General features: G+C 54.2%; 1 protein-coding gene across 1 annotated transcript; it reads right to left on the bottom strand.

Moving 5' to 3' along the window:
* Positions 1 to 4: 4 nt before the first annotated feature.
* Positions 5 to 24,028, bottom strand: PALD1 (phosphatase domain containing paladin 1). Its single transcript, XM_071438517.1, has 20 exons — positions 23,895 to 24,028; positions 16,940 to 17,139; positions 16,705 to 16,807; positions 16,345 to 16,524; positions 16,100 to 16,264; positions 15,853 to 16,013; positions 15,654 to 15,729; positions 14,896 to 15,044; positions 14,714 to 14,810; positions 14,499 to 14,603; positions 11,996 to 12,091; positions 11,288 to 11,422; positions 9,007 to 9,123; positions 8,301 to 8,480; positions 7,638 to 7,835; positions 7,238 to 7,378; positions 6,543 to 6,614; positions 6,290 to 6,430; positions 2,521 to 2,676; positions 5 to 295 (listed from the first exon to the last, which is right to left on the bottom strand). Exons 2-20 carry the CDS (start codon positions 17,125 to 17,127, stop codon positions 146 to 148), a joined length of 2,610 nt encoding a protein of 869 aa, XP_071294618.1. The 5' UTR covers positions 17,128 to 17,139; positions 23,895 to 24,028; the 3' UTR covers positions 5 to 145.
* Positions 24,029 to 25,384: the final 1,356 nt, after the last annotated feature.

Raw genomic sequence — 25,384 nt, 5'->3', positions numbered from 1 at the left:
CGTCCAAAAGAACCCCAGAAATCCTCCCATCCTAAGGTGAGCTTTGAGGCTCGCCCCTCCCTCCCCACACCCTCAGATTTGGGGAAAACAGTCTTTTTTCTTCGCTCTCCCCCACCCCAGAGCAGGCAGCAGGGGCCCCTTTGTGCTACACGAAGTCGCCGCGGAAGGGCCGGGCCATGGCCCCCTGTGCCTGCCAGCGGCCCCGCAGCGTGCACAGGGCTTTGCCCTCCAGGCTCTCCAGCTCCGGGAATCCCAGCTGGTTCAGCACCTCGTAGACCCCAGCCACTGCTGCCACCTGGAAACAGAGGGACAAGGGACATTGGATCCCCCTCCCACCCCGGGGATGCTTCCGCCACCTCCGGGGTGAAGATTCCCCCCCCGATCCTGGTAGCACCCCATTCACCTCCCCCAGCCCTTTTCCAGCCCCAGTTTATCCATTTTCTAAGCCTCTTCCTTGCTGCTGGGGTCAGCCATCACAGGGTTTGTTGGCTTTGGCACCCTCCTGCCAAAAAGCTACAATGGCGCCTTGTTTTTGCTAAAAACGCCGGGATTATGCAGCGGGAAGGGGCGCCCCGGGGGTCAAAGGCTCCTTGTATCCACAGGTTGGGTGTTTTTCCCTCCCCTCCAGCAGACAGGGGGAGTGGGGAGGGGGGGGATGGAAACCCCACACACAGGAGATGTGGCATTAAAAGGGGCAGCACCTTTTGGGGCTGTACTCAAAAGAGATGCAGCGCCTAAAGAAAGATGCGGCGCTAAAAGATGCTCCAGCAAAAGCAGGGACAGAGGGCAGATGTAAATCCATGTGCTGGAAATGCAGCCCCAAAGGGTGTTGCTTTAAAAAATACAGCCCCAAAAGGTGCTGCTTTAAAAAATACAGCATTAAAGGTACAGCCCCAAAAAGTGCGGCGCTAAAGGATGCAGCCCCAAAAAGCGCAGCATTGAAGGTGCAGCATGAAAGGATGCAGCCCCAAAAGATGCAGCACTAAAAGATGCAGCCCCAAAAGATGCTGCTTTAAAAAATACAGCATTAAAGATGCAGCCCCAAAAGGTGCTGCTTGAAAAGGTGCAGCATTAAAGGTGTAGTCCCAAAAGGTGCAGCACTAAAGGGTGCAGCCCCAAAAGGTGCTGCTTTTAAAAATATAGCCCCAAAAGGTGCAGCCCCAAAAGGTGCAGCACTAAAGGGTGCAGCCCCAAAAGGTGCAGCCCCAAAAGGTGCAGCACAAAAGGATGCAGCCCCAAAAGGTGCTGCTTTTAAAAATATAGCCCCAAAAGGTGCAGCACTAAAGGGTGCAGCCCCAAAAAAGCGCCGCATTAAAAACTGCTGCACTCAACCTCGGGCCTCCCGCATCCAGCCAACAGCAAACATCCCAAATCCCCACAAAAGCTGCTCCAGCCCCAGCGGCGGCCGCCGGGCAATGCAAACACCGGCATAGCCGGGATGCCAGGGCGGGACGGCCCCGCTCCGGCCCCAGCTCCGCCCTTCCATCGGCCGGCGGATCAAAGATGCCAATAGGAATTAGCAGCGCCGGCCGGGAATGGGGGAGAAAAACTCTCTGCACCGTAATAGAAGTAAGAGATGGAAATGACAAAATAAATTGTAAAAAACCCTGAAATTATAGGGTACATCGATAGAAGTAATACAATAATAGGGCAAAAATTAAGAGTGAAAATAGTAAGATACAGTCGTGCGATGATAAAATTTAAATAAATACAAATAATTAAAATGTAACAATATTAATAGGAATAAGAGGAAGACTAGGAACAATAATAATAATATTAATAATATTATTATTATTATTAATAATAATAATAATAATAGCATTATTAAAATTGCCATGTCCCCATCTTCCCCTTCTCCCCCGACTTTCCTTTCATGCAGAAGAACCCCCCAGTCACCAGCACACACCCCTATGCACCCCACAGCACTTGTACCACCTCCAAAGTCCCTTTTCCATGGAAATTTGCAGCCCTCCCCCCAACATTCCCATTCAAATTAATGAATCCCAAATAAATCTGGCACCTACATCCCCCCCAAGAAGGAAATATGGGTAATTTAGGGTCTCTCACCCAGCCTGCCCCCATTCCATAAGGATCATTTAGGGTCTCTCACTCACCCCCATTCAATTTTCCCAGCTGGTTCCCAATCCCCTTGGATATCCAATGCCACCATCCCATACTCTCATGCCCTGTACCACCTGTCCTGGCCAGGCAGGTTTGGCTGGTGGCCCCCCCAGCCCCAGATGCTGCAATCTCACCAAAACCCCAGGGAAACTCAAACCAGGGGAAAAGAGCAGGTTTGGGGTGGGAGAGCTCCTCTTCCATGTGGTGGGATGCCAGTGGCCAGTGCCAGTGGGATCTCCAGTGGCTTTCCATGAGAGCCACCAAGCCAGGGAGCAAAGGGACACAGATGATGCCCCAACAAGCCCAGGAATCAGGCTTAAGCTAAGGATGGGTGCCTGCTTCCCAGTGAATTCCTGTATTCCCACATAAACACCAGGTGGCAGCCTGGGAGAGCCTCACCTCACGCATCCAGAGGCTGAAGGGTCTCTGCCAGGAGTCCTTTTTCTCCAGGTGCAGGTAGGTGTTGAAGAGGATGAGGAAGATGTAGCGCTCCAGGTACTGCAGGCTCCTCAGCTGCAGCGTCCGCGCCTCCCGCTCATCCTTGCTCGACTTGCCCTGGGAGGAACAACAGCCTGGCTGAGGCACCTGTGGCACCCCCAGGGGAGCTCCTGCACCCCAGCCTCAGCCACAGCCCTGGCAGAAGCCTGGGAAGGGCACAGGAAGAGGGAGGAACACTTTGGGGACAAAAATGAGCGCATCCGTCCAGCCGCTCCTGCTGGGGCTTGGCACTCCAGGCTCGCATTTCCCTGTGGTTTCCAGTGGGTAACAACATTCCCAGAGCTCAAAAATAGGTGAGGGAGGGCTAAACATGGGGGGCAGGAGCAGGAATAGGCAGCCAAGGGAGAACTGTACCCCAAACCATGAGTTTTTGGATTATAAAGCACTTCCCCAGGGAAAAACATCTCCCTGCAAGGCACTCCCACCTGGATTCAGCCTTTGTTTCCAGAGGAAGAGAAGAGAAGAGAAGAGAAGAGAAGAGAAGAGAAGAGAAGAGAAGAGAAGAGAAGAGAAGAGAAGAGAAGAGAAGAGGAAGAGAAGAGGAAGAGAAGAGGAAGAGAAGAGAAGAGAAGAGAAGAGAAGAGAAGAGAAGAGAAGAGAAGAGAAGAGAAGAGAAGAGTTGATGGCCATCACATCTCCCAGTATTATTTTATATATATAAATTATAAACATCTCTTCTTATGTGTTTTATATATACTACAGTCTTCATGCATTCATTATGTATATTTATTGCTTTATTTGATATTGTATGTAATTATACAGTAATTTTTGTTAGTAGTATTATTGCCATTATTTTAAGCCCTGCATGTTGCCCTTGCTAGGAATTAATAAATACTAATAAATCAGAGCACTGATCCCACAGGCCACCCCAAAAAGCAGCAATTCCTCACTCCAGCTCTGCCCTTGGGAAAAGATGTCTCCTCCACCTCTCTGTGCCAGTATTTGTAGAAAGCAAATCCTATAATCCTGTTATTTATCCTGGTACTGTATTACCCTATTTATTTTTCATTCTATTATCCTATTATTTACCATGTTGTTATATTATCCTACTTATTTTTATCCTATTATTTATTGTTTTATTCTGTTATGCTATTTATTTTTCTTCTGTTACTTATCATTTTATTCTATTATCCTATTTAATTTTCTTCTATTATCCAATTTTCTTCTATTACTCTATTACTTCTCATTTTATTCTCTATCATCCTATTTAATTTTCTTCTATTACTCTATTACTTCTCATTTTATTCTATTACCCTATTTATTTTTCTTCTATTATCTTATTATTTACCATCTTATTATCCTATAATTTATTTTTTATCCCATTATTTATATTTTCCTACATTTTTCCTATTTTTTCCTCTCAGTTAGGGGTGGGGAGAGGTCAGAACAAACCAAACCAAGCCCCCAGAACACCTTTCCCTTCCCTTCTGTTTGCCCTAAGCCTGAAAAGCATCTCCCAGCAGGCTCCCAAAACCCCAACAATTTCCATCATTCTCTTCTCCAAGCTGCCCATCACTGATGAAAAAAAACAAACAAACAAACAAAAAAAAAATTAAAATGAAAGCATTTGCTCAGGGCCAAGTCAAATCTAATGGGATGGATGGAGCAGCCAAGAGGCTCTTCCCTGAGCAGAGGGAGTGGATGAAGCCCTCCTTATCTTGCCTTCCCACCAGGATGCCAGCCTGGAAATGGGATACAGCCCAGCATCACCCCTGTGCCAGGCCTGACAGCCAAGCAGGTGAAACTCCCCACATGGCCACATGCCCATAGTAAAGGAGGGAAAGCCAAAATTAAATTAAAGTACTTATCCTGAATGAAGATAAATTAATAAAAAATAAATGTGACTATAAATAATTTATAATCGCTACATCTGCAAATAGTTGGGTCTCCAGAGGTTTTCTCTCCCAGCTCCCCAAAAAATGCAGAGGATCTCAGGAAGCTGCAGATGTTCCTGGGTGATTGAACACTTTGGTTTTTCTTCCCTCCATCGATGGTTGGCAGCCATTAATTGAAAACACAGATCTGTGGCAGCTGGAGCCAGAGCTGCAGTGAGGAATTCCCTGTGGGATGTGGCACAAACCACCCCAGGAATAACACCAGGCCCTGGGCTCTGCCCTTCCAAGGCTCTGTGACACAGCTGCACAGGTTTGAAACGTCCCAAATCTGGGTAAAATAATCCTTTTTGCTTCTTCATCATCCCCACAGAGTGAAACAGGGCTGTGGAGCACAGGCTTGGCTGGCCATGGATGAGTCCATTCCCTTTCCCAAAGCTGAATCTCCTTCCCAAACTCTGAGGAGCCAGAGGAGCCTCTGGGGCTGGGAGTGGAGCGGGACAGAGCAGCCCTGCCCTCTGCAGGCTGTGCCTGGTGGGATGGGATGATGGGATGATGGGATAATGGGATGATGGGATGATGGGATGCTGCAGGAGAGGAACGTGGGATGCAGGACAGCAAGGGACAGCACAGGATCCAAGGGTGACCGTCACCACAAGAGCCCTGGTGTCACCATGATATTTTCTGAAAAATCCCTTTGCCACGATCTTCTCCTGGGAAGCTGAGAGGCCTCAGAAAAGAATGGAAACCATAATTATCTGATTGTTTGGGAATGTGGTCTAGAAATCATTTACCAACAGCTGCATCTTTGATTGGTTCCATGTGAATTGTTTTTAATTAATGACCAATCACCATCAGCTGTGTCCCACTCTGAGGAGTCAGTCACGAGCTTTCATTATCATTCTTTTCTAACATTCAAATATATCCTTTCTCTTTCTTTAGTATAGTTTTAGTATATCATTTCTTTTATTATAGTATCATATCATAAAATAATAAATCAGCCTTCTGAGAACATGGAGTCAGATTCTCATCTCTCACCTCGACCTGGGGACCCTCACAACACCACGCCCTGGCACCTCTCTGGTGACACTCCAGAGACCTGCAGCCTGAGCAATGTTCCAGATTGCAAGGCAAGATGTGTTCTATTACCATCTGTATGGCAGCTGTCTTTTGTCAAGTGGGCAGCTTTCCTTATCTCTTCCACAATCACTGGGAGGGGACATCTGCTGATATTGGGCTATTGAATGTCATTGCCTGGCTGATAAGAACTACAGCATCCCATTGGGAGATGTGAGCCCAGAGGGAGGACCAAGCATTTCTACCTGGATATAATCTGGAGATTCTGGAACACCAGCACAGCTTCTCCACTGGATTTCCCAGAGGAACAGCAGCTGCCTCTTCCCCTGGATCTTCAGAGGAAGAGACTGCACCTTTCTACAGGATCCCTGCTCCAGCAGAACCAGCCCTGGCACTGCAGGAGGGCTGAGCCACATTTCCAATGGGACTGCTGCCAACACCCTGACCCACAGGGTGTCAGGCTGGGTTCTGACTCTGGCAGTGTTGTTTTGATTTACTGCACTGTTTATTTTATCCTTTTATTTTCTTCCCTATTAAAGAACTGTTATTTCCTGTTCCCTTATTTTTGCCTGAGAGCCCCTGAATTTCAAATTCATAGCAATTCAGAGGGTGGGGAGGGTTCACATTCTCCATTTCAGGGGAGGCTCCTGCCTTCCTTAGCAGACTCCTGGCTTTCCAAACCCAGAGACCCCAGCTTTGTCAGGGCTGGTCCCAGAGCCCTGCAGCCCCTGGAGCTGCCCAGTGCCCGGGGAGGGGCTCACCTGGCGGAAGGTGCAGATGATGATCTCCCGCAGGTGGTAGTGCATGGGGGTCATGGTCTCGCTGACCGTGTCCAGCGCCATGTCCACCTCCTTCTTCATCCGGTGACCGTCGGGCAGGAGCTGGACCACCTTCATCACCACCTGGAGCATGGGCAGGAGCTTCACCAGGAGCCTCCCTGCCTTGTCCCACTGCCCCCACCTCCAAACAAGCAGCTGTGGCTTGAGGGAGCAGAGGGAGAGCGCCAGGACTCACCTCGAACTCCCCCTTGGTGTACTTGGCATCGGGCACGCTCACGATTTCCTCCTCGCTCATCTCAGGGATGCCCTGGGGTGGCCAGAGGGGAATGGGTCATTATGGGCTGCACAAAAATGCAGAGCCTGTGCCCAGCCCAGCAGGACCCCCAGAATCCCTCGCCTCGCCTCTGCCAGGCACAGAACGTGAATATTTTACCCCTGCCCAAGAACGGAGCCACATGTCTGGATAGACAGAGGACTGTTCCAGGCACTGGCTCAGGGTGCCCAGAGAAGTTGTGGCTGCCCCTGGATTCTTGTGAGTGTCCAGGGCCAGGCTGGACAGGGTTTGGAGCCACCTGGGATAGTGGAAGGTGTCCCTGCCCACAGTAAAGGAGTGGAACAGGATGAGCTTTAAGGTTCCTTCTGACCCAAACCATTTCACAATTCCATGCTCTCCCCTGCCCTTAACCCTTCATCCTGGGGAGGGAGCTCTCAGGAAGAGGGTAAAGGCTCACCAGGGATTCACCCAGGCTTCTGGAGCTCACTGGGAATTAGGCACAGCAAATGACAACACACAGACAGGCGTCCACCCCACAGTCCACCCTGACCCTGCCCACACTCCTTTCAACCCTCTGGCTGTGACACAGCTGCCATGGGCTCTCCAGAGCTTCCCCAGGAACCCCAGCAGGGGTTGTTGCAGCCCCCTGCACTCACATTGAAGTGCCACAGGGTGAGGACAGCGATGACCATGGCCGTGGTGGTCCTGCCCCGGCCACTGGAGCAGTTGAACACGAAGGCTGCCCGCGAGTCCTCGGCCAGGGCGCTCTTCATGGCCTCCAGCAGCCGGTCAAAGTCCTGCCAGGACGAAGCCAGTGGGTTTTCAGGGATGTAGGGCTTCCTCACCTTGGGGTCCCCTTTGTCCTACAGCCTCCAGGTTGAACTCCCTGTTTCCTTGCTGCCAGAGCCACCCTTGCCCACCTGAAGGCACTCAGCCTCTGCATACAGCACCTCCTGGAGATCCCCCCTGCCCTGGCAAGCACTGAGCACCCAAGGGACATTTCTGCACAGCATCAGGGCTGGGATGGAGGCAGCAGCACCCTCCCTCCCTGGGTACCTGCTCCTTGGGAGCACAGAAGTCAGGGATGGGGATGCGGCGGTAGGTGAGTCCCTGGCAGGAATTCTTCTGCTGGCTGAATATCTCCTGTGTGGTCAGGCAGCTCTTGAACATCTTCATCTGCTTCTCTGACTCCAGGTACACCTCCAGCCACTTCTGGCACTTCAGCAGGTCCCCCTTCAGGGCAGCCTCCAGTTTCTGCAGAGGACGGAGAAACCCTCGCTGTAACACCCGCCCCTTCTGATTTTTAATTAGGATTTTAATCAATGTTTTTAGATGCAGGTGAACACCCCAAACCCCACACGAGGTCCTGGCCACCAGTTCTGCCCAGGTCCTTCTCTGGAGCCCCAGGAGCATCATTTCTCACCACACCACTCCTCCATGCAGCCACGCTGCTGCTGGCAGCCAAGCTCCCCCACTGCCTGTCTCCCCTGGAAATCCAGCTGGGAACATCCGCTCCCCTTTCCCCAGATGCCTTTTACCCTTGCTCTCAAGGCATGCTATAAATTCTTCCAGGGTAGATCTCTCTCTGCTTTGCTCCCTTGCTCCCAAAGGAAAACAAACCCAGTAGCTCCAGAGGGTGAGGAACTATGAAAGCCTGCGAAAATCACCCGTGAGGATTCCTGGGAACCTCCACAGCCCCCAGCACCTCCCAGAGCTCACCTCCAGCTGCTGGGGCGAGGCAGCAGGCACGGGGATCAGCTCCTCCAGGAGCCCAGGCTCCCGCAGGGTGTAGATCTGCTCGTTCCCCTCCAGGACCGCTTCCTCCCGCAGGTTGATCCAGAGGATGCGCGAGTGCTTCCTCTTGGCATCCGTCAGGTACCGCAGGACGCTGCCCAGGCTCTGGGGGAAGGGTGGGCAAGGGTGATGGGAGGGCTGGGAGCCAACAGGGGGGTCCCTGCCTGTCACATTCACATTTTCTGGAAAAATCCCTTCCCCCAGGATTTTTCTCCTGGGAAGCTGAGAAGCCTCAGAGAAAAGGAAAACAATTCTTATCTCATTTGCTTCTCCTGTGTTGTGCTCACATGCGGAATGTGTTTGGAGATTGTTTACCCACAGGTGATTGTTCCATTGGATTCTGCTGTGAGTTGTTTTGACTCACACTCACACTTTGCCAATCAGTGCCAAGCTGTGTTGGGACTCTGGAGAGAGTCACGAGTTTTCATTTATCTTTTTAGCATTCTGTAAGTATCCTTCTATCCTTTCTGTACTCTTTAGTAGAGTTTAGTATAGCATTATTTAATATAATACAGTATCATAAAATAATAAATTAGCCTTCTGAGAACATGGAATCACATTCATCATTCCTTCCTTCATCAGGGAACCCCACAAATCCAATGCCTGCCTGACGTGGGATGGTGTCCCTCACCTTGGAGCTGGGCTGTGCTGTGCCATAGATGGGCATCTTGGGCACCCTTCGGAAGTTGGCCACGCTCATCTCCTTGGCAGTGCTCAGCACATCCGGGCAGAAGCGCTCATCCGCCACCTGGAACAGAGCAGTGCCCAGGCAAGGGATGCCCCTTCCCACCCTCAGCTCTGAGCACACCCCAACCCAAAGACCCTGCTCAGGACAAGCCCCCAGACCTTTCCAACAGCATCATCCAGGGCTCAAAGCTGCATTTCCAAGGTGGGACAGGCTCTTCTTGCAGCACAAGGCACCAACAGCCCCGGCCTGCTCCACCCCACCACAGAGATATCCAGGGCTCAAAGCTGCGTTTCCAAGGTGGGACAGGCTCTTCTTGCAGCACAAGGCACCAACAGCCCCGGCCTCCTCCACCCCACCACGGAGCTGCTGCCCAGGCTCACGTCACGGGATGCTCCAGACACATCCACGTGCACAGGGATCTCTGGCCACACATTCATCCTCAGGTGGCTCAGGCTGGAAGGGACTTTAAAACCATCTAGTTCTATCCTTGCTGGGGGTGCCAGTGAGAGCTGAAGGACCCAAGAGCCCACGACATCTGCCCTACAACAGGGAACCCCTTTGTGAATGCAGCAGGGGGAGAGGGTGGGGGACAAAGAGAACCCTTCACCCCATGTTCATGTGCCAACAGAAGGAGTTTATTCTCAAGCCTTTCTTTATAAAGGACATTTGAAAAACCAGGTCTGGATAGATCAAAGGTCTGATCTTTTACTCTCCCCAAATCCTGGACCAGGGACCTGCTGGCAGCTTAGGAAGGAATGAAATTGGCTGAAGTTCCTGACAGTCAGCCCAGGGGCTAGTTTATGGAGCTGGCTGAGTAGAATTAATTTGCCCAGTACAAGCCACCTGGTATTGTGATATAATGTGGAAACATCTCCTCCTTTTTTCCTTTTATTAAAATTGCAACCTGCTCTCTATCATCCATCTGCAAGGGTGTTGCAGTAAAGCGGAAAAATTGTAAGAAAAAGGCCTCAAAAATCAGGCCTGCTCTGGCTGGCCTGTCATTTCTTCTAAGACAAGCTAGCCCTTTGCAAGTTCCCATGTGAAAGCAATCCTGGTGTGAGCAGTTCCTTAGCATAAAAATCTATTCCTGGGTAAAAGACAGCTAGCACTTGTATAAACTCTTTTTACAACATTAGATAGAAAAATTAAAATTACCTCTCACAAACAACTTTTCCTGCATGTACACACTGGGGGTTTGAGTGACCAATCAATGCAGGGTGACAACTTGTTAATAACCAATAAAGTAACTAGCAAGAAAGCTACTGACCCATTGGAGTCACACACGAGGTCTGTAAAACTGTATAAAAAGGAGTTATGTGACTGAAGAAGGGGCTTTTTCCCCCCTGAAGAAAATGAAGTCTGCATGATTTATTCCCATACAAGGGCCCTTTGCAAACTGGCTGACAGAAGCCAGCACAGGTTTAACCTGCATGAGACCACGTAGCACTGGAGCTGCAGCACTCACCTCTAGGAGTTAGGTGAGAACTTTGGCCAGCTCATCACATGCTTAATGTGGTTTTAAAGGGGTTCTCCCAGCCCTCCACACCTCTGTGAGGGCCAGCACCCCAGGAAGGTGCCACTCCCACCTGTGCAGTGCCCACTTGTCAGAACCCAGGACATCCCTCTGGCTGTCCTGGATGGCTCCAGCCCCTGCCAGGGGGCTCAGAGACCCTGGCACAGAGCCCAAGGCACCTGTGACTTTGATTTTGACCCATGGAGCAAATCACCACCTTTATATGAAGAATTACAAGTCAAGAGAGTTTAGGTAGAATAATAGTTAGTCACAGGGTGAAAAAAAGATTTTTGGGGTTTTTAGAATGGAGGCTCGGGGTCCCCAGATGGAGGAATTTGGGCGTGCCCTGTCCTTATTCTTTCTTCTTCTTAGCCTGCATCTTCTGGGTGATGCTGGCACTTTTGGATTGGTTTAGAGTAGAAGCTCACTGTCTAACACAGGTGATGGGTATTGGGAAGTTATGGTAAATAATGCACAAGTAGTTTTTAGTATAAAAAGATAACACTGCCCTGAGGGTGGCCAGAGCACCTCAACCCGACCTGCCAGACAGACCTGCGGCGGGTCGGAGAAAGAATGTTATAGATAACAAAAAAATAAACAACCTTGAGAATGAGAACAGAAGAATCCTGACTCCTCCTTCGACTGCTGGGAAAAGAGACTTGTACATATCTCGGGGTCACTGTGGGCAGCAGAAGCCCCGGGAGCACTCACCAGCACTCGGGCGCCCTTGGTGAGGAGCTCGGCGGTGACGGTGAGCTCGGCGCGGTTCATGTCGGCCTGCAGCCGGTACAGCTCCGGGCGCCGGCACATCCACCTGCTGAAGCTGAGGGCAAAGCCCAGGGGGTACTGCCGGCGGGGGAGGCACCATCAGCCTGGGCTCTGACCCCCCTGCCCGCCGCCCCACCCGGAGAACCCGCAGGGAAAACTCCAAGGGGATGGAGCAGCTGGTTTGGGGGATCCCCGGGGTGCCCCCTAAGCTGTGTGTGCCCTGGTAGCAGAGGCAGGGAAAGAGACCCACAGGGCTTCTGAGGGTGCTGATTAGATGAGGGCTTATTGGGGGTCCCACCCCTGGGAGCAGCATGGTTCCAGAGGGAGAAGGGAGGGAAGAGGAGAGAGAGGGAGAGCCTGGGGAGAAAAGCGCCGAGAGCGCGCCTGGCCTCCCTCACACAGCTTAACAGGGAGATTCAAGGTGGGTGCAGAGTAAGTCTTGGGCCAGTGGGATTACAGATCCATGATCCTTCAGGGGAGGATCACAGGCTTGGAATAAACCCTACATTTTCATTTTGGAGGGGTGAGACAGAGCGTGCCATTTAAATAAAATGTAACACCACAGGGGGAAGCCCCCACCCTCCCACCGCACAAAGGAGACAAATAAAACAGAGGGCAAGGAAGGTTCTGGGTTGTGCTGGAGGTTTTCACCTGCTCATGAAGGTAGTAGTTGAAGGCAATCAAGTAGAAATAGCGTTCGAGGCTCTGCAGAGTCCTCTGGAGGAAATACTCTTTGGTGCTGCTCCCCTGGAAGCAAAGGACAGGGAATCTGTGATGCTCAGTGCTGACCAGCCCTGCAGCCCCCAGCAGACCAGGAGGCTGGAAAAAAGCCCCACAGACACTTTGGATGAATTGGTTTTATTTTTTTTTTTTAATAAAACGTTTCCAGTTTCCCATATTAAATGATGCTCAAAGGCATAAATTCACATATCAGCTCAAAACAAAAGCTTCCCCTTAGCACAAGGACACACCTGGAGCAGTTCCAACCAGTCCATGCTGTCACAGGGACACACTGTCCAGCTGGGACATTCAAACCAAAGGGAATGGGTCTGGAAAATGCAAGGTCCTGCCCCCATTCCAGCCATCTCCATGACCTTTGGATGAAATGCTCAGGCAGTGGCATCCCTGAGCCAGCCACACACCCTGCAATACCCTTAATTTCCAAGTGTCTCCCTTTTCCATGTCCAGAAGCATCCTGATACCTATGTTTCCAGCAAGCTCTCCTCCTCCTCCTCTTCATCATCACCTCCACAACCCTTCAGAATATGCTGAATATGTCAGCATATTCTCCACCACAGCTATCCCCTCCCAGGGAGGAAACTCAAACCCTCGGGATTTTCCATAATTCAGAAACCTCAGCAGGGAGGGTGGGGGGTTTGTACCTCTGAGCACCCCATCCAACAAATGAACCTGGCACCAGGTAAGGAACACCCAGCATGGCATCCACAAGCATCCCCAGAGAGCCTGTGGAACCCTCTTCCCAGGCCAGGATGGAAAACCCTCCAAGAGGGGGCTGCGTCCGCGCTCAGCTCGGCGAGCGGGGTTTGCTCATCCCTGACACTCCGTGGCTGACTCATGAATATTTACTTGTTCTCCACAAGAGAAATCCGGCCTGCAGTCATTTATCAAGAGGAAAGGCAGTGGGATTTGCTCTGGAAACTCAAAACAAAGCCTGTGGGGATGGAGCCGCGCCAGGTTTGCCGGCAGCACCGACAGCACAGCGGTGCTGCTGCTGCTTCCCAAGCACTTGGATTCCTGCAAAAAAATCCACCCCAGTGCTCCCACCCAAGACAAACCTCCTAACATTCCCCTTGAACACCCTGGGGGTGGAAAGGGGAATGATCCACTCGTGTTTCAGCCGTGAAAAGCCAGGTATTGTGGGAGTCTGGCTGCTCAGCATCCCACACCAGGGTTCACCTGCACCTCCATCACTTGAGGGCTTAAATCTCCATTTTTTCCCCCCAAACCCAGGCAGAAACCCACAGACATCATTCCTCTGTGCCCAGAAAAGCCCTTTTTCCCCCCAAACCAACCAGTTCACCCAGCACCACTCCAACACAAAGAAATCCAGGCTGGTTTTCCAAGGACTGAGCATTATCCCCTCTCCCCTCCTCACCCTCCATGCGCCCCCAGCACATTTTCCTGGCCCCTTGCCACTGTTTAAACCTGCTCTTGCTCCACAAAGACTTCAAATAAACACTCCTTGAGGCTTATTTACGGCAGTCCCCCAGCCATTTGTTGTCCAGGAGTCCAGGATGACACAGAGCAGCTTTCCCCAGCAGGGGAAGGCTTCAAGGCAATGGGAAAATCCCCTGTCTCATGCCCAACCTTCCCCTGCTGTACAAGAGAACCTGCCAGCACATAAACAGCACAAAATCCACCCTAAAAGGGAACAGGGGAGTATAAAATTTGGGATTTGCCACTAGGGACCAAAAAAGTGACAGTGAGTGCCTTCTTTTCCTGTTGCTTAATCATTTTCATGGGGTTTTTTTTGCCACGGGGCACCTGGTTTGAAATTGCTCTTTACAACCAGCTCCAGCACTTCCACCCCACGTTCAACATTTAAATGGGAAAATTAATCTCCAAAGAAACTGGGATCAGGGCAGCACCTCCACCTGAGCATTCAATCTCCTTCCATCACCTGGTGAGGAGCCCCCTGGTTGGGCAGGGAAGACCCCAGCTTTCCAGCATGGAAAGCCAGCCTGATGGCTCTTCAAAACAGCAGGAAAAAACATAAATCCACAACTAGAAAAGCCTGACCTTGGGTGACTACATTTGCAATGATCCCTCCCAGCTCCCAAGGACTTTTACCATCCAGGCTGATATCGATTTTCCAATTTTAGAGCTGATGAAATCAGGGCACAGGATATTATTTGCCCCCAAGGTCATCTACCAGAAGCACTAGCAAAGCCCAAACCAGACTGTTTTCCCCCAGTCCCAGCCTGCTCCATTTTATGGCTTTTAAAACAACTGGGCGGGGGAAAAAAAGAGAAAGAGACACTCCACAACCTTCCAGGTTTCCTATCTCTGGGAAATCTCCAGCTCACAGGAAGCTTTGGGTTTCCAGAATTTACATTCTTCTCATCCCAGCGCAAAAACAGCTCAAAAAATTTCCCAGTCCCGATGGCTCCCATCCGAGCACTCCTCTGATTACCTGGATCTGATAATCCTCCCCAATCCCTTCCAGCTTCTTCTTGTTCTCGTAGATGGCTTCCTTCATGTCGTGCATCTCCGAGCAGGAGGCAATGGCACCGTCCACCTCGGGAGGAGCAAGAGGGAAATTGCTCCATAAGCCTCGGATCTGGGGGGGAAACTCCATCCCTCCCTCCCAGCCACAGCCTGCTGGAGGGTTCACCAGCACCCCCTTACCTCTTCCACTATCTGCTGGCCTTTGGGGACCATCTCCATGAAGGTCTGGATGACCCGGAGCCTGTCCCTAGGAGATGTCTTGGGCAAGGGGGGGAAGCTGCAGTGGGAGAAGGAGGAAATCGAACCAGCCCCAGGGGGAATGGGCATGGCCCCAGTCCCACCCTGGGGGCTGCTCTGCTTACTCAGGCTTCTGGGCAGCTCCTCGGTGGTGGTGGAGGACCAGGGTGCCCATGGCCATGGCCAGGTTGGTCCTGCCCACGCCGGTCTGGCAGCCGAAGAGCAGCGCGGGCGGGGGCCGGCCGGGGTCCCGCAGCAGCAGGCTGGGGCTCTCCTAGGAGGGAGGGACACAGGGATGGAGGGATGGATGGAGACCCCAGCAGCCTCCAGGAGAGCCAGGTCTGCCCCATCAGGGGCTGGGATGGAGGCCATGCCCAGGCATGGAGGGGTGGGCAGCATCTCCCTTTTGCTCAGGGGATGGGGTGGAAGGAGAACAGGGCAATGGGTGGCCCACCCACTGCATTCCCCTGCCCAGTGCCCTCTCCATCCACCCCACTGGAGATGCTCCCATCACTCATCCCCAGCCCCACTGAGATTTCATCTTCCAGAATGTTAAAGGAAAAAAAAAAAGCAGCTCTGACATGGAAAACCTTTGCACCAAAGGCAGATCATTCCTGCCAAAGCCACTTAGGGAAGAGCTGCCTGGAGGAGGCCAGGGATGGTAATTTCTAGCCAGGGGTAGGGATGAACTGCTGGACAACATGGACTTCTCCAGCAGGATCCTACAGCAAGGGGAGTGGGACCTGCAGGCACAGGCATCCTCTAACAGGCAAAGTTAAGGAAAACCAGAAGATGCTCTCAGGCAGTCGTGGTCTCCACACAGCACAGGAGCAAACCCCACCCCAAGGAGGCCCCGCAGGCCAGGTGCTTTCCCTCTGCTCACCCTGAGGCAGCGGATGAAAGCATCAAACTGCTCCTCCAGAGGGGCTCCCTCGGCGGGCAGGGGCAGCCGGTGGTACCTGCCAGGATGGGGACAGCCCTCGTGAGGATGGCACCACGGAGGGGCTCCATCCCCACCACCACGGGGGATTTGCGGCTTGAGGGGTGCCAGGAGGAGGAGGAGGAGGAGGAGGGAGAAGGACCTGTAGGAGGGCTGGAGGAAGACAGGCCTGCGATAGACCTCGTCGGTGACCTGGATGTCCTCGTCACAGTGCACGCGCACGGCGTGGGGCTCGTCGCGCAGCCGCTCGATGTCGTTGTACACGTAGTACACGCTCTCGCTCAGCTGCGCGAAGTCACGGATCTACAGGGGACAGGAAAAGCCCCGTCACAATCCCTCCTCTGGCCTCTGAACCCCTGGGATGTGCACCCATTCCCGCCCCAGCTCACCTCCTTGCGGATGGCCAGCTCCAGGCTCTCGGCCCGCGCGCCGCGCTGCAGGCGCTGCAGGTTCTCGTGGAGGTTCTCCTTGCCCCGGGGCGTGTAGGACACAAAGTCCCCCTCCAGCCGCAGGAACACCACGGGCTCCTCACGGACACAGAAGAAGACACATTCCTGCAAATAGCAGGGGAGAGGCTGTCTAAAAGCTCTGCTGGCTTTTTTCCCACCCCAAGTTCCCACCCCCCCCCACCAACCTTGTGGCCTTCTCTCTGCAGCTTCTGCAGCACGAGCTTGAAGCCATTGAGGCTGGGCTGCCCCATCCCGAACACGGCATAACCTCCCTTGGCCTGCCGGAAGTTGGGAGCGCCGCAGCTGCCAGTAGTGTTCAAAACATCTAATTTTCCATACACATCCCTGACCATGAAGTATTTCCCCTGCAAAACACCAGAAGAGAGAAGGTGGGACATCAATGAATTTGGAATTCAACACAGCTGAGCGTAAAAGCGGCTTTTTCTACGTGACCTTCAAAATGAGCCGCCCTAAAAAACTCCTGAGGTCCCCAAAGGCCAGGCTGAAATTTGCTGGGTGATGAAATCGGTGGCAGAGATGCTCACCTGCACCAGGTAGTGCTCCAGCGTGGCCTCAGAAATGCGTCCCACCGTGTAGTTGGCCTTCAGCAGGTCATCGTGGATCTGGAACTCCTCCCTGCAGTTGTACCTTCAAGAGCCACACACACACAGGAGGGTAAAGGAAAAAAAAACAATGGCATAGGTCAAGATCAAAACCAACCCCAATATTTAGAGAAGAGGGTGGAGAAACCCAGAATTCTGGAGGCTGCCGAGGACTTACGTGATGACCACGGGCGCCACTTTGTTGGTGATGATGGACTTGGCCTTGCTGTTGTGGAGCCCCAGGGTCTGGAAGGAGTGGATGCTGAGGGAGTGCTGGTCCTCCATGCTGCTGTCTCCCGGCGCCCGGCTCTCCAGGGGGGATGCCGACACCGCCTGCTGTGCCGCGCTGGCCGTCGTACCCATCATCCGTGGGCAGATCTGCCGGAACGGGGATGGAAGGGGGAGAGGCAAAACAACAAACAAGGAGGTAGGGGAAGAAAGAAAAGGGAGGAGGAATTTATTTTTCAGCCGCTCCTGATTCAGGATGGGAAAATCCCAGGCAGGCACAGGGCAACCCCCTGCTGACAGCCGGCCAGGGAGGGAAGCTAAGCCAGCCCTTTCCCTCCTGCTCCCACAAAAGGCTTTCTTCCTGCCTGCCATGCAGCTTGCTCCATCGGGGAGGTGAAAGTAGGGCTGAGGAGGGAGGGGGGGAATAAAGGGAGAAATGCTGGATCCGGTCCCTGAAATCTGCCGAGTCAGCACATGGCACTGCACAGAGCCTCGTCCCCTGCTTTCCCAGCACCCACAAACCACTCCCCACATGGAAAACTCTGGAACAGAGAGCACATGTTACTGGGTGTTTGGTGTGTGCCAGCCTGGAAGCTGCCTGTGCAGCAGCAGCCGGTTATCCCCATGCCAGGGGAGCACCCAGGGCAGGCAGGGACCCCAAAAACAGCCCCCAGCTCCATCCCCAGGGAGCTCATCCCTGCACAAGGATGGAATGGAAAGGGCCAGGCCTGGCGGCGGCCAGGAGCATCCTGCCACACTCCAGCGGGCTGGGACAATGAGCCGACTGTCTGCGCCAGCCAGGGCCGGATCCCGGCTTCCCAACAAAGCCAGGGATGGCAAAGGGCTAGCCTGGAAAAGACAAGGACTCTGCCCACTCCTAACGAGACAGTCCCCAGTGAAACCTCCTTTGTGTGCGTGGGAATAACCCTGGCAGCACCCGAGAGGGGACGGTACCTGCTCCGAGGCGATGCTCAGTGCTGGGAACACAGGGAATGGCTTTAACCCAGCCCTGCAAACCCCTCTGCAGCTGCTCCTCCTGCCTCACAGGCAGCCCAGGATCAACCCCTTACTGCAATCCCTGCGAATGTGATGCCCCCAGCAGCTGCAAATGCTTCAAGTGGGGGGAAAAGCCTGCGGAAAATGTGCTATTTCTAGACCGCTGTGCCCAGGCACACATTTTCCCCTCCTCCCCATCTTCCTTCCCTGCTCCACGGAAAACTTGTTGCTCTACTGTGAATTTTCTGCACCATTAGGCAGCCTGGTTTCTTTTACACACAAGAGCAGAGGGGGGGGAAAACAAAAACAGCTGTTTCAGGCCAGTGCTGTTTCTCCAAAGTCGTCTTGAGTGTTTCTTTCATGGCAACACTGTGAGGGCAAAAATAAGGAAAAAAAAAAAACAGGGAGGTTTTGAGTGTTTCAGAGCAAGTGCTTGAGGCTTTGGAGAGCTCAGGCAGCAAGCAGGAATGGGGCACCCAGCCAGGATGGTTTTTTTTCCCCTAATCTTGCTCAGAATGGGTTCATCTTTTCAACAGTGGGGTGGATCGATCCCTCTGGGTTTGCTCAGCCATCCCCATGCTGCAAGATGGAGATTCCACCCCCCACTTCCAAAGCAGGCAGCTCCTGTATGTCTTTTGTCTTTCTCCCCTCCCCACAGACACCCACTTTCACCCTAAAACCCCCGGGGATATTTTCTTTTCCCAACAAATCACACCAAGAAATAACAGGCATAAAAGACGCCGGGCAGATCTGGAAATTGCCCTTCAAACCACAAAATGAACAGAGAGAGGAAATCACATCTCAGCTTCTTCCCTTACTCCCTGCTTAGGCTGGGCAGGCAAAACCAAGCAAGAAAAGTACCAAAATTACCCAAAATGGGTGCTGAGGGAAGCCAAGGGAACTGCTCTAAAAAGCCACGGGAAGAGGGAAGTTCTGTGGTGTTATCCAAATGGGAGCAGCTATTTACTGGTATTGCTGCATCTGATGGGAGCAGGAGGATTTACACCCCCCCAGTGCCCACTCTGCAAGCTGAGCCACAAACTGGAATGGGTAGGGAAGCAAAACCCTACCGCAGGAAAACAGATAAAATGATCTTGGCTGAAACTTTACCAAATATTGCTGGTGGCTGCAATGGGAAGAGATGCAATGAAGCCACCATCACAGGCCAGCCAAGGGAAGCAGGAGCCCAGGGCCAAGCCTGGCTGGGACCAGCCCACCAAAGGGCTCTGGATTAGCCCAAATATCATTGTTTTCAATATCACTGTTTTCCCCATCACTGGCCACAGCTGGCAAACCCCATGAGATGTTCCTGCACTGGAACAGGATGCCCAGAGAAGATGTCAATGCCTCTCAAAGTGCTCAAGGCTGGATGGAGCTTGGAGCAACCTGGTCTAGTGGAAGGTGTCTCTGCTCATGGCAAGGGGTGGAACGAGATGATCTCCAAGATCCATCCCAAACCATTGTGGGATTCTGTGATTCCAGGTTAGGAGGCTAGGAAGCAAGCCACGTGGATTTTACAATGTCATCAGCCATCAGGTGGCATGGGTTGGTTTTGAGTATCCCTTCCCTTTCACCACACTGTATTTGGGGGTTTCCTTCCTAGGAGAGAGAGGACACAGAGACAACATCCCCCTGCACAGCATCCTGGCCTCCTGCCTGCACCTTGCCCTTCTCTTTTGGGGACATATCCCAGAAATATTCCCTCAGCCAGCAGCTCATCCCTTCACAGACCCCAAAGCCAAGCCTAAGATCAGTCATGGCCAAGGCTCCTGAACAAAGAGCCCATTTTCTCCCCAGCTGCCAAAAGAGCCAACACCCTGCACGAGGGCATCCCACCAAACAAACCAGCAGTGTTCCTCTCCAGGTGTTTTCCCTAAATTCAAAGCGCTGCCGATTAATTATTCTTACTGCCTAACGAGAAAGCGGAGCCTCCGGGTGGGCAGGGCAGAAGTGCTTCCCTTCCCCTCCAGACCCTGTTTCAAAACACCCAGCTCTGCCAAGCCTGGACAGGGAATACCAGAGGAGGCACCAGGAGCATCCCAAGAATTCCACTCGAGCATGCCAAGGCATCCTGTGCGTGCAGTGCCGCAGCCTCTCCCACAGAGGCCACGACGCTGTAACAGCGCCCTGCCCTCCATCTTCCCACCTCTCCCATCCTCCACGCACCCCAGGGGTTATTCCCACACCCGGGGACCTGGAGAGGACTCAAAGCTGGAGCAAACAATGGACTAAATATAGTGGGAGGTGGTCAGGCTGCAGCTGCAGGATGCATCTGCCCCGGCCACCGCGCCGAGGAGGAAGCGTGCACTTGCCTGGCCGCCTCATTGTCAGCAGGAAATAAATCAAATAAATCTCCTCCCGTGCATCCTCGGGATATTTTATAGCTTTTAAAGCTCCTCTAAATGAAAAGCAAAGCCCTTTGGGAAGAAGCAGCATCCTCCTAATGAATCCATCCTTCCTCGGCGTGGGGCAGCCCCTGTAGCTTTTCAGCATGGAGTCGGCGTGGATGCATCCTCGAGGGACCCAGGGGCACCCCTGGAGCACTGCTGAGCCAAGCAGGGAGGCAGGAAACACCTCAGGCCAGCAGGAAGCTCTGGTCCAGCCAGAGGGGCATCACTGGAGCCTGGAGGAAGTGGAGCTGGAGCTGAGCCCCCGGCCCTGGCGTGCTCTTTAACCCCCTTCTTCAAAAAAAAACCAGCAAAAATGAAATCCCACACAAACAGCTTCTGTGGGACAGCCTGGAGATATCCCAGAGCCAAGGCTGCATGGGAACCAGGCTCCTGTTGTTCCAGGTGATGCCGGAAGGAAGCGGCTCGGCTTCTTAAAAGCACATAATAAAACAAAAAATAAAGGTGAGAAATAACACATTAAGCTGCGGATGATTTGGAATGTGTTGTCCTGTGAGGGTAAAATAAGGCAAAGAACCAAAATGCCTCAAATCAACCTAAAAGTGCTTTGCCACGGGTAGGAAAAGGCCCTGGAAAGGCAACTTTGCAGCAGAGAGCTCTGCTTTTACAAGCCTTGACTGATTTCTTAACATCTTTAAAGGAGCAAAAGCAACTGCCCTCCATCCTCACGAGCTCCTTGGAGAGCCGGTGGCAATGGCCAAAAATATAACGAAATAAGCAGCATTTCCTAGAAAGTCCAGAGGTATTTCCCAGTCAGGCTGGGAAAGCAGGGATTGGGGCAGCCAATCCCCCCACCAGCATCTGCTGAGCACCACAGGAAAGCATCAGTGGGATGCCTGTCCCCAAATCCAAGCAGGAGCATCCAGAATAACGAGGATCAGGCATTTCACAGCCCCTCCCCAACGTGCTCCTGGTTTTTGGCAGAAAACCCGAGTGCCACATCCCCATCCTCCATGTGACCAACTTGCCTTTAGTCACTTCACTTTAAACACCCTGCCCTGAAGCCAGGGAAAGTTGTTGGACACAGGGAATGGAGGAGAAAAAAGTCTCCCTAAAAATGGGGATGCCAATGTGCTCCCCACCATGAGGAGGATGCTAGTGTCCATTGGGAATGGTATCCAGGCTGCAGCCCCTCTTCACAAACCTGGTTTGCATTATTAATCAGCATAATTAGCCTGCCTTGCTAAGCACAGCCTGGGAGGAATTACATTCCTGGAAGTGTTGGACAGGGCTTGGAGCAGCCTGGTCTGGTGGAAGGTGTCCCTGCCCATGGCAGGGGGTGGGAGGGGATGCCCTTTAAGGTCCCTTCCAAACCACTCAGTGGCTCCAGGGTTTTGCAGAGAGCCCACCTGTAACTGCTGCCTCACACCCCACAACTGTTAAGGCCTGCTGGCAACCTCCATCTGTCCCTAGGGTGCTCCTTTTTGGGCAGGCAGGAGATGCTGGGGCTGCCTGCTGGTGAGGTGAGGGGTTTCATCAAGGAGCAGCAATGGAAAGAGGAACAAAGCCCTGACTCGGAAGCACCAGCGCTGCCACTTGCGCCGTCAGCTCGCTGCCAGTGGTTTCAAGGTCTGCCTGAAGGGTTTCCTTTCAGTAGCACAAAGCAAAAACACAACAAAAAGCCGTAAAACATGAAGATAAAGGCTGGGGGGCATCTCCAAAGAGACCAGCGACCTGTGGGCAAAGCTTTTGTCCAGCACCAAACATTCCCAGCCTGCCAGGAAGCTCCACAGCCCCACACCCAAACCAGACCTGCCAAGCTCTTCCCCGCCGGAGCTTCTGTGGTGTGACCCCGCTCTGGCTGCCAGGGGGGAGCAGGGTGTCCCCGAGGGTGGGGAGCCCAGCCTGTCCCCCCCAGCACAACCCTGGGATGGCCAGCGCCAGGCGGAGCCGGCCTTTGGGAAGGCCAGGGCTGTGATTTTGTGCTATTCATAGCTAACCACGGCTCCCCTCCCAACGGAGGGAAGGCAGCCGGAGCAAAGGGACGGCTCCTTTTACACGGGGCTGCTTTTCCACGCCGACCACACCTTTGCCGGGACAAGCAGCACCTTATGCGCGCCAGCAGCGTGGTTTGGGTTTGGGTTTGGGATGCAGCAGGACTCGGAGCTCGCAGATCTCCTCTCCCTCGCCCCGCTCTCTTAATAAATAAAGCAAAAATCAAGCAAATCCCAGGGGTGTTTTGCTCACAGCAGAGACCTGCCCGTTATTTTTAGGCTCCGTGCAAAGACATAATCACTTCCTGCCTTCCAGGAAGGAAATGTCCCACCACCGCTGCCTGGCTGCCTCCTCCTCAGGCAGTGCCTGCCTGCTCCCAGCCCAGCCACCCCAAAACCCGCTGTTTTCTCCCATCCAGGGCAGAAAAACAAGCTCGGGGTGTGAGGGGTGCCACGGCTGCGGGAAGACGAGGGGGTGCTGGCTCCCCCAGCACTGAGAGGATGCACCGGGCAAAGGGCAGGGAAGCAGGTCCGGAAAAGTCCGGCAGCCATCGGAAACGCAGCCTGGATGGGCTTTCTGGAAGTTTTCAGCCCCGAGGAGCTGGGCAGGAGCTCAGCGGGTGTGGGCAGCCTTGCTCCCGGGACATTCCCTCCGGTGACTCGGTGCCGCAGGGGCCCGGAGCCCACCGGGCTCGGCGCCATCCATCCCCCACGTGCCAGCGGGAAGGAAGCCCATCCCATCCCATCCCATCCCAGCCTTCCCGCTCCCCAAACCCTCAGCCACATCTGCTCCTCTTCCTCCTCCATCTTCATCCCGCACCTCCCCGCTCCCAGAGCCCGCTCCCCGGGCGGCTTTGGGGAGTGCAAATGAGGCACAGCCAAGAGATGCAAATCCCAAAACTCGCTCTGGAGCCGCGGCAGGCACAGCCGGCACCGGCCGACAGCCGTGCTGGGCTCCCAGCCGTGCTGGGCTGGCTTCCAGGCCAAAAGAGGGAGAGAAAAAGCCCCTTTTAAATAGGGAACGCAACTCAAAGGCAGGAGAGGTGGGAGGATGCCATCCGCGGGGCGCACGCTGGGCCTCAGCACTAGCGATCCACCGATTTTCCAGAGGTTTGAAGCCCACCCTTGGCTCCGGATGAACCCTTCTGGCCACGGCTGGGGCACCTCCTGGCCACGCCGTGGGCTCTGTGCTCCAGGGGCAGAACAAACCTTCCCCCATTGTCCCGCCCGCCTTGGCTTGGGGGCACCCCCCGCCCAGGAAGCCCCCCGGGTGCCCATCGCAAACCCCCCGGAGGGTGGGGGGCACCCTCGAGGGCTGCTCCCGCCCCCTCCATCCCCTTCCCACCGCGCCGGGCCGGGAAACGAACCCCAGCACCCCGGGGAGGGCATGAGAGGGGCAGCCGGTCCCGGGGGGGGCAGGAGGCTGCCCGGCACCGGGATGGGGCGCGGAGCGGGGCAGGATGCCCGGAGCCGGGGCTGGAGCGGGGGGAACACCCAGTGCCGGGGCTCGGGGGCAGAATGCCCGGCTGGGCTCGGGGGATGCCCGCTCCGGGCGGGGATACGGTACCTGGGGGGCTCCGGGCTCAGCTGCCGCGCCGGGCCGGCCGCGCCGTCGGGCGCCCCATGGGGGCGGCGGGAGCGGTGGCGGGAGCGCAGCCCCGCGGCCGCGCCGACCGCCGGCGCCTCGGCGGGGGAGGGACCGGGGCGGGCACCGGGACGGGGCCGAGGGGCGTCCGGGACCGCCCCCGCCTCGGGAACACGCCCCCTGCCCCGCCCCCTGCCCCGCCGGGACGCGGCACCGGCACCGCGGGAACGCCCGGCACGCAGCACCCCCAAACACAGCACCCCATGTTCCCTTAGGGACCCCTGACACACAGTCCTCATCACCTCGGGGACACCCGGCACGCCAAACACACCCAAACACAGCCCCTTAGGGACCCCTGACACACAGTCCTCATCATCTCGGGGACACCCGGCACGCCAAACACACCCAAACTCAGCCACTGTCCCCTTAGGGTCCCCTGACACACAGCCCCATCGTGTTGGGGACACCCGGCCCACAGCACCCCCAAACTCAGCCACTGTCCCCTTAGGGACCCCTGACATGCAGTCCCATCGTCTCGGGGACACCCGGCCCACAGCACCCCCAAACTCAGCCACTGTCCCCTTAGGGACCCCTGACACGCAGCCCCATTGTCTCAGGGACACCCGGCACACCAAACACACCCAAACTCAGCCACTGTCCCCTAGGGACCCCTGACACGCAGTCCCCATCATCTCGGGGACACCCAGCATGATGATCCTTCCCTTATCTCCTGGTGACAAACCAGAGAGGGGTTGGGGACAGAGAGGGACTGTCAGACGCCACCACCCCAGCCAGGTTTGCAGTTTTGGGAGCATCAAGGCACTGCTGGTACCTCTCAAAGCCAAAAGGTGCTTTTTCTTCCCAGACATGGGAGACGGGGATGTGAGTGATGGAAGCCAAATATCCCATCCAACCCTGCCCTCTGGCTGTTCAGAACCATTCCTCCTTGTCCTGGCACTCCATGCCCGTGTCTAAAATCCTTCTCCAGCTCTCTTGGAGCCCCTCTAGGCACTGAAAGGGGCTCTAAGGTCTCCCTGGAGCTTTCTCTTCTCCAGATGAACATGCCCTGCTCTCCCAGCCTGGCTCCATAGGAAGCATCAGGGCGCTCCCAGGTCTCAGGGCCATCCTTCCTTGCTCAGGCCACTCAGATTCCTGGGAAATAAGGCTGCTGCCCACCCACCCAGCTGCTCCCCAGCACCCTGCAGGGTGCCCCATGGTGGGCTCTTGCCATGGGTTCACCAGTAGCAGCAGGTCCAGCAGCCAACTCTGCTCATCTCCTGCCCGGAGCCCACCACAGCACAGAGTGAATCCATCAGGCCACTTCAGGCTGCCCTCATTGCCACACAAAGATGCTATTTCAGCTAATCCACAAAACCCCAATCCTTTCAGCCCCTACCTGCCTTGCCACATTCCATTTGGGTTAGAACAGCGGCTCTCAGAGCCCCCCCAGGTAGGACCCCAACCCCACCTCC

This window comes from Agelaius tricolor, unplaced genomic scaffold (genome assembly GCF_023055355.1).
Source record: "Agelaius tricolor isolate 1412-34295 unplaced genomic scaffold, bAgeTri1.0.p SCAF_13, whole genome shotgun sequence".
Classification (NCBI taxonomy): domain Eukaryota; kingdom Metazoa; phylum Chordata; class Aves; order Passeriformes; family Icteridae; genus Agelaius; species Agelaius tricolor.
Note: the sequence above shows the minus strand (reverse complement) of the source record. Positions and strands in the feature narration are given on the sequence as shown.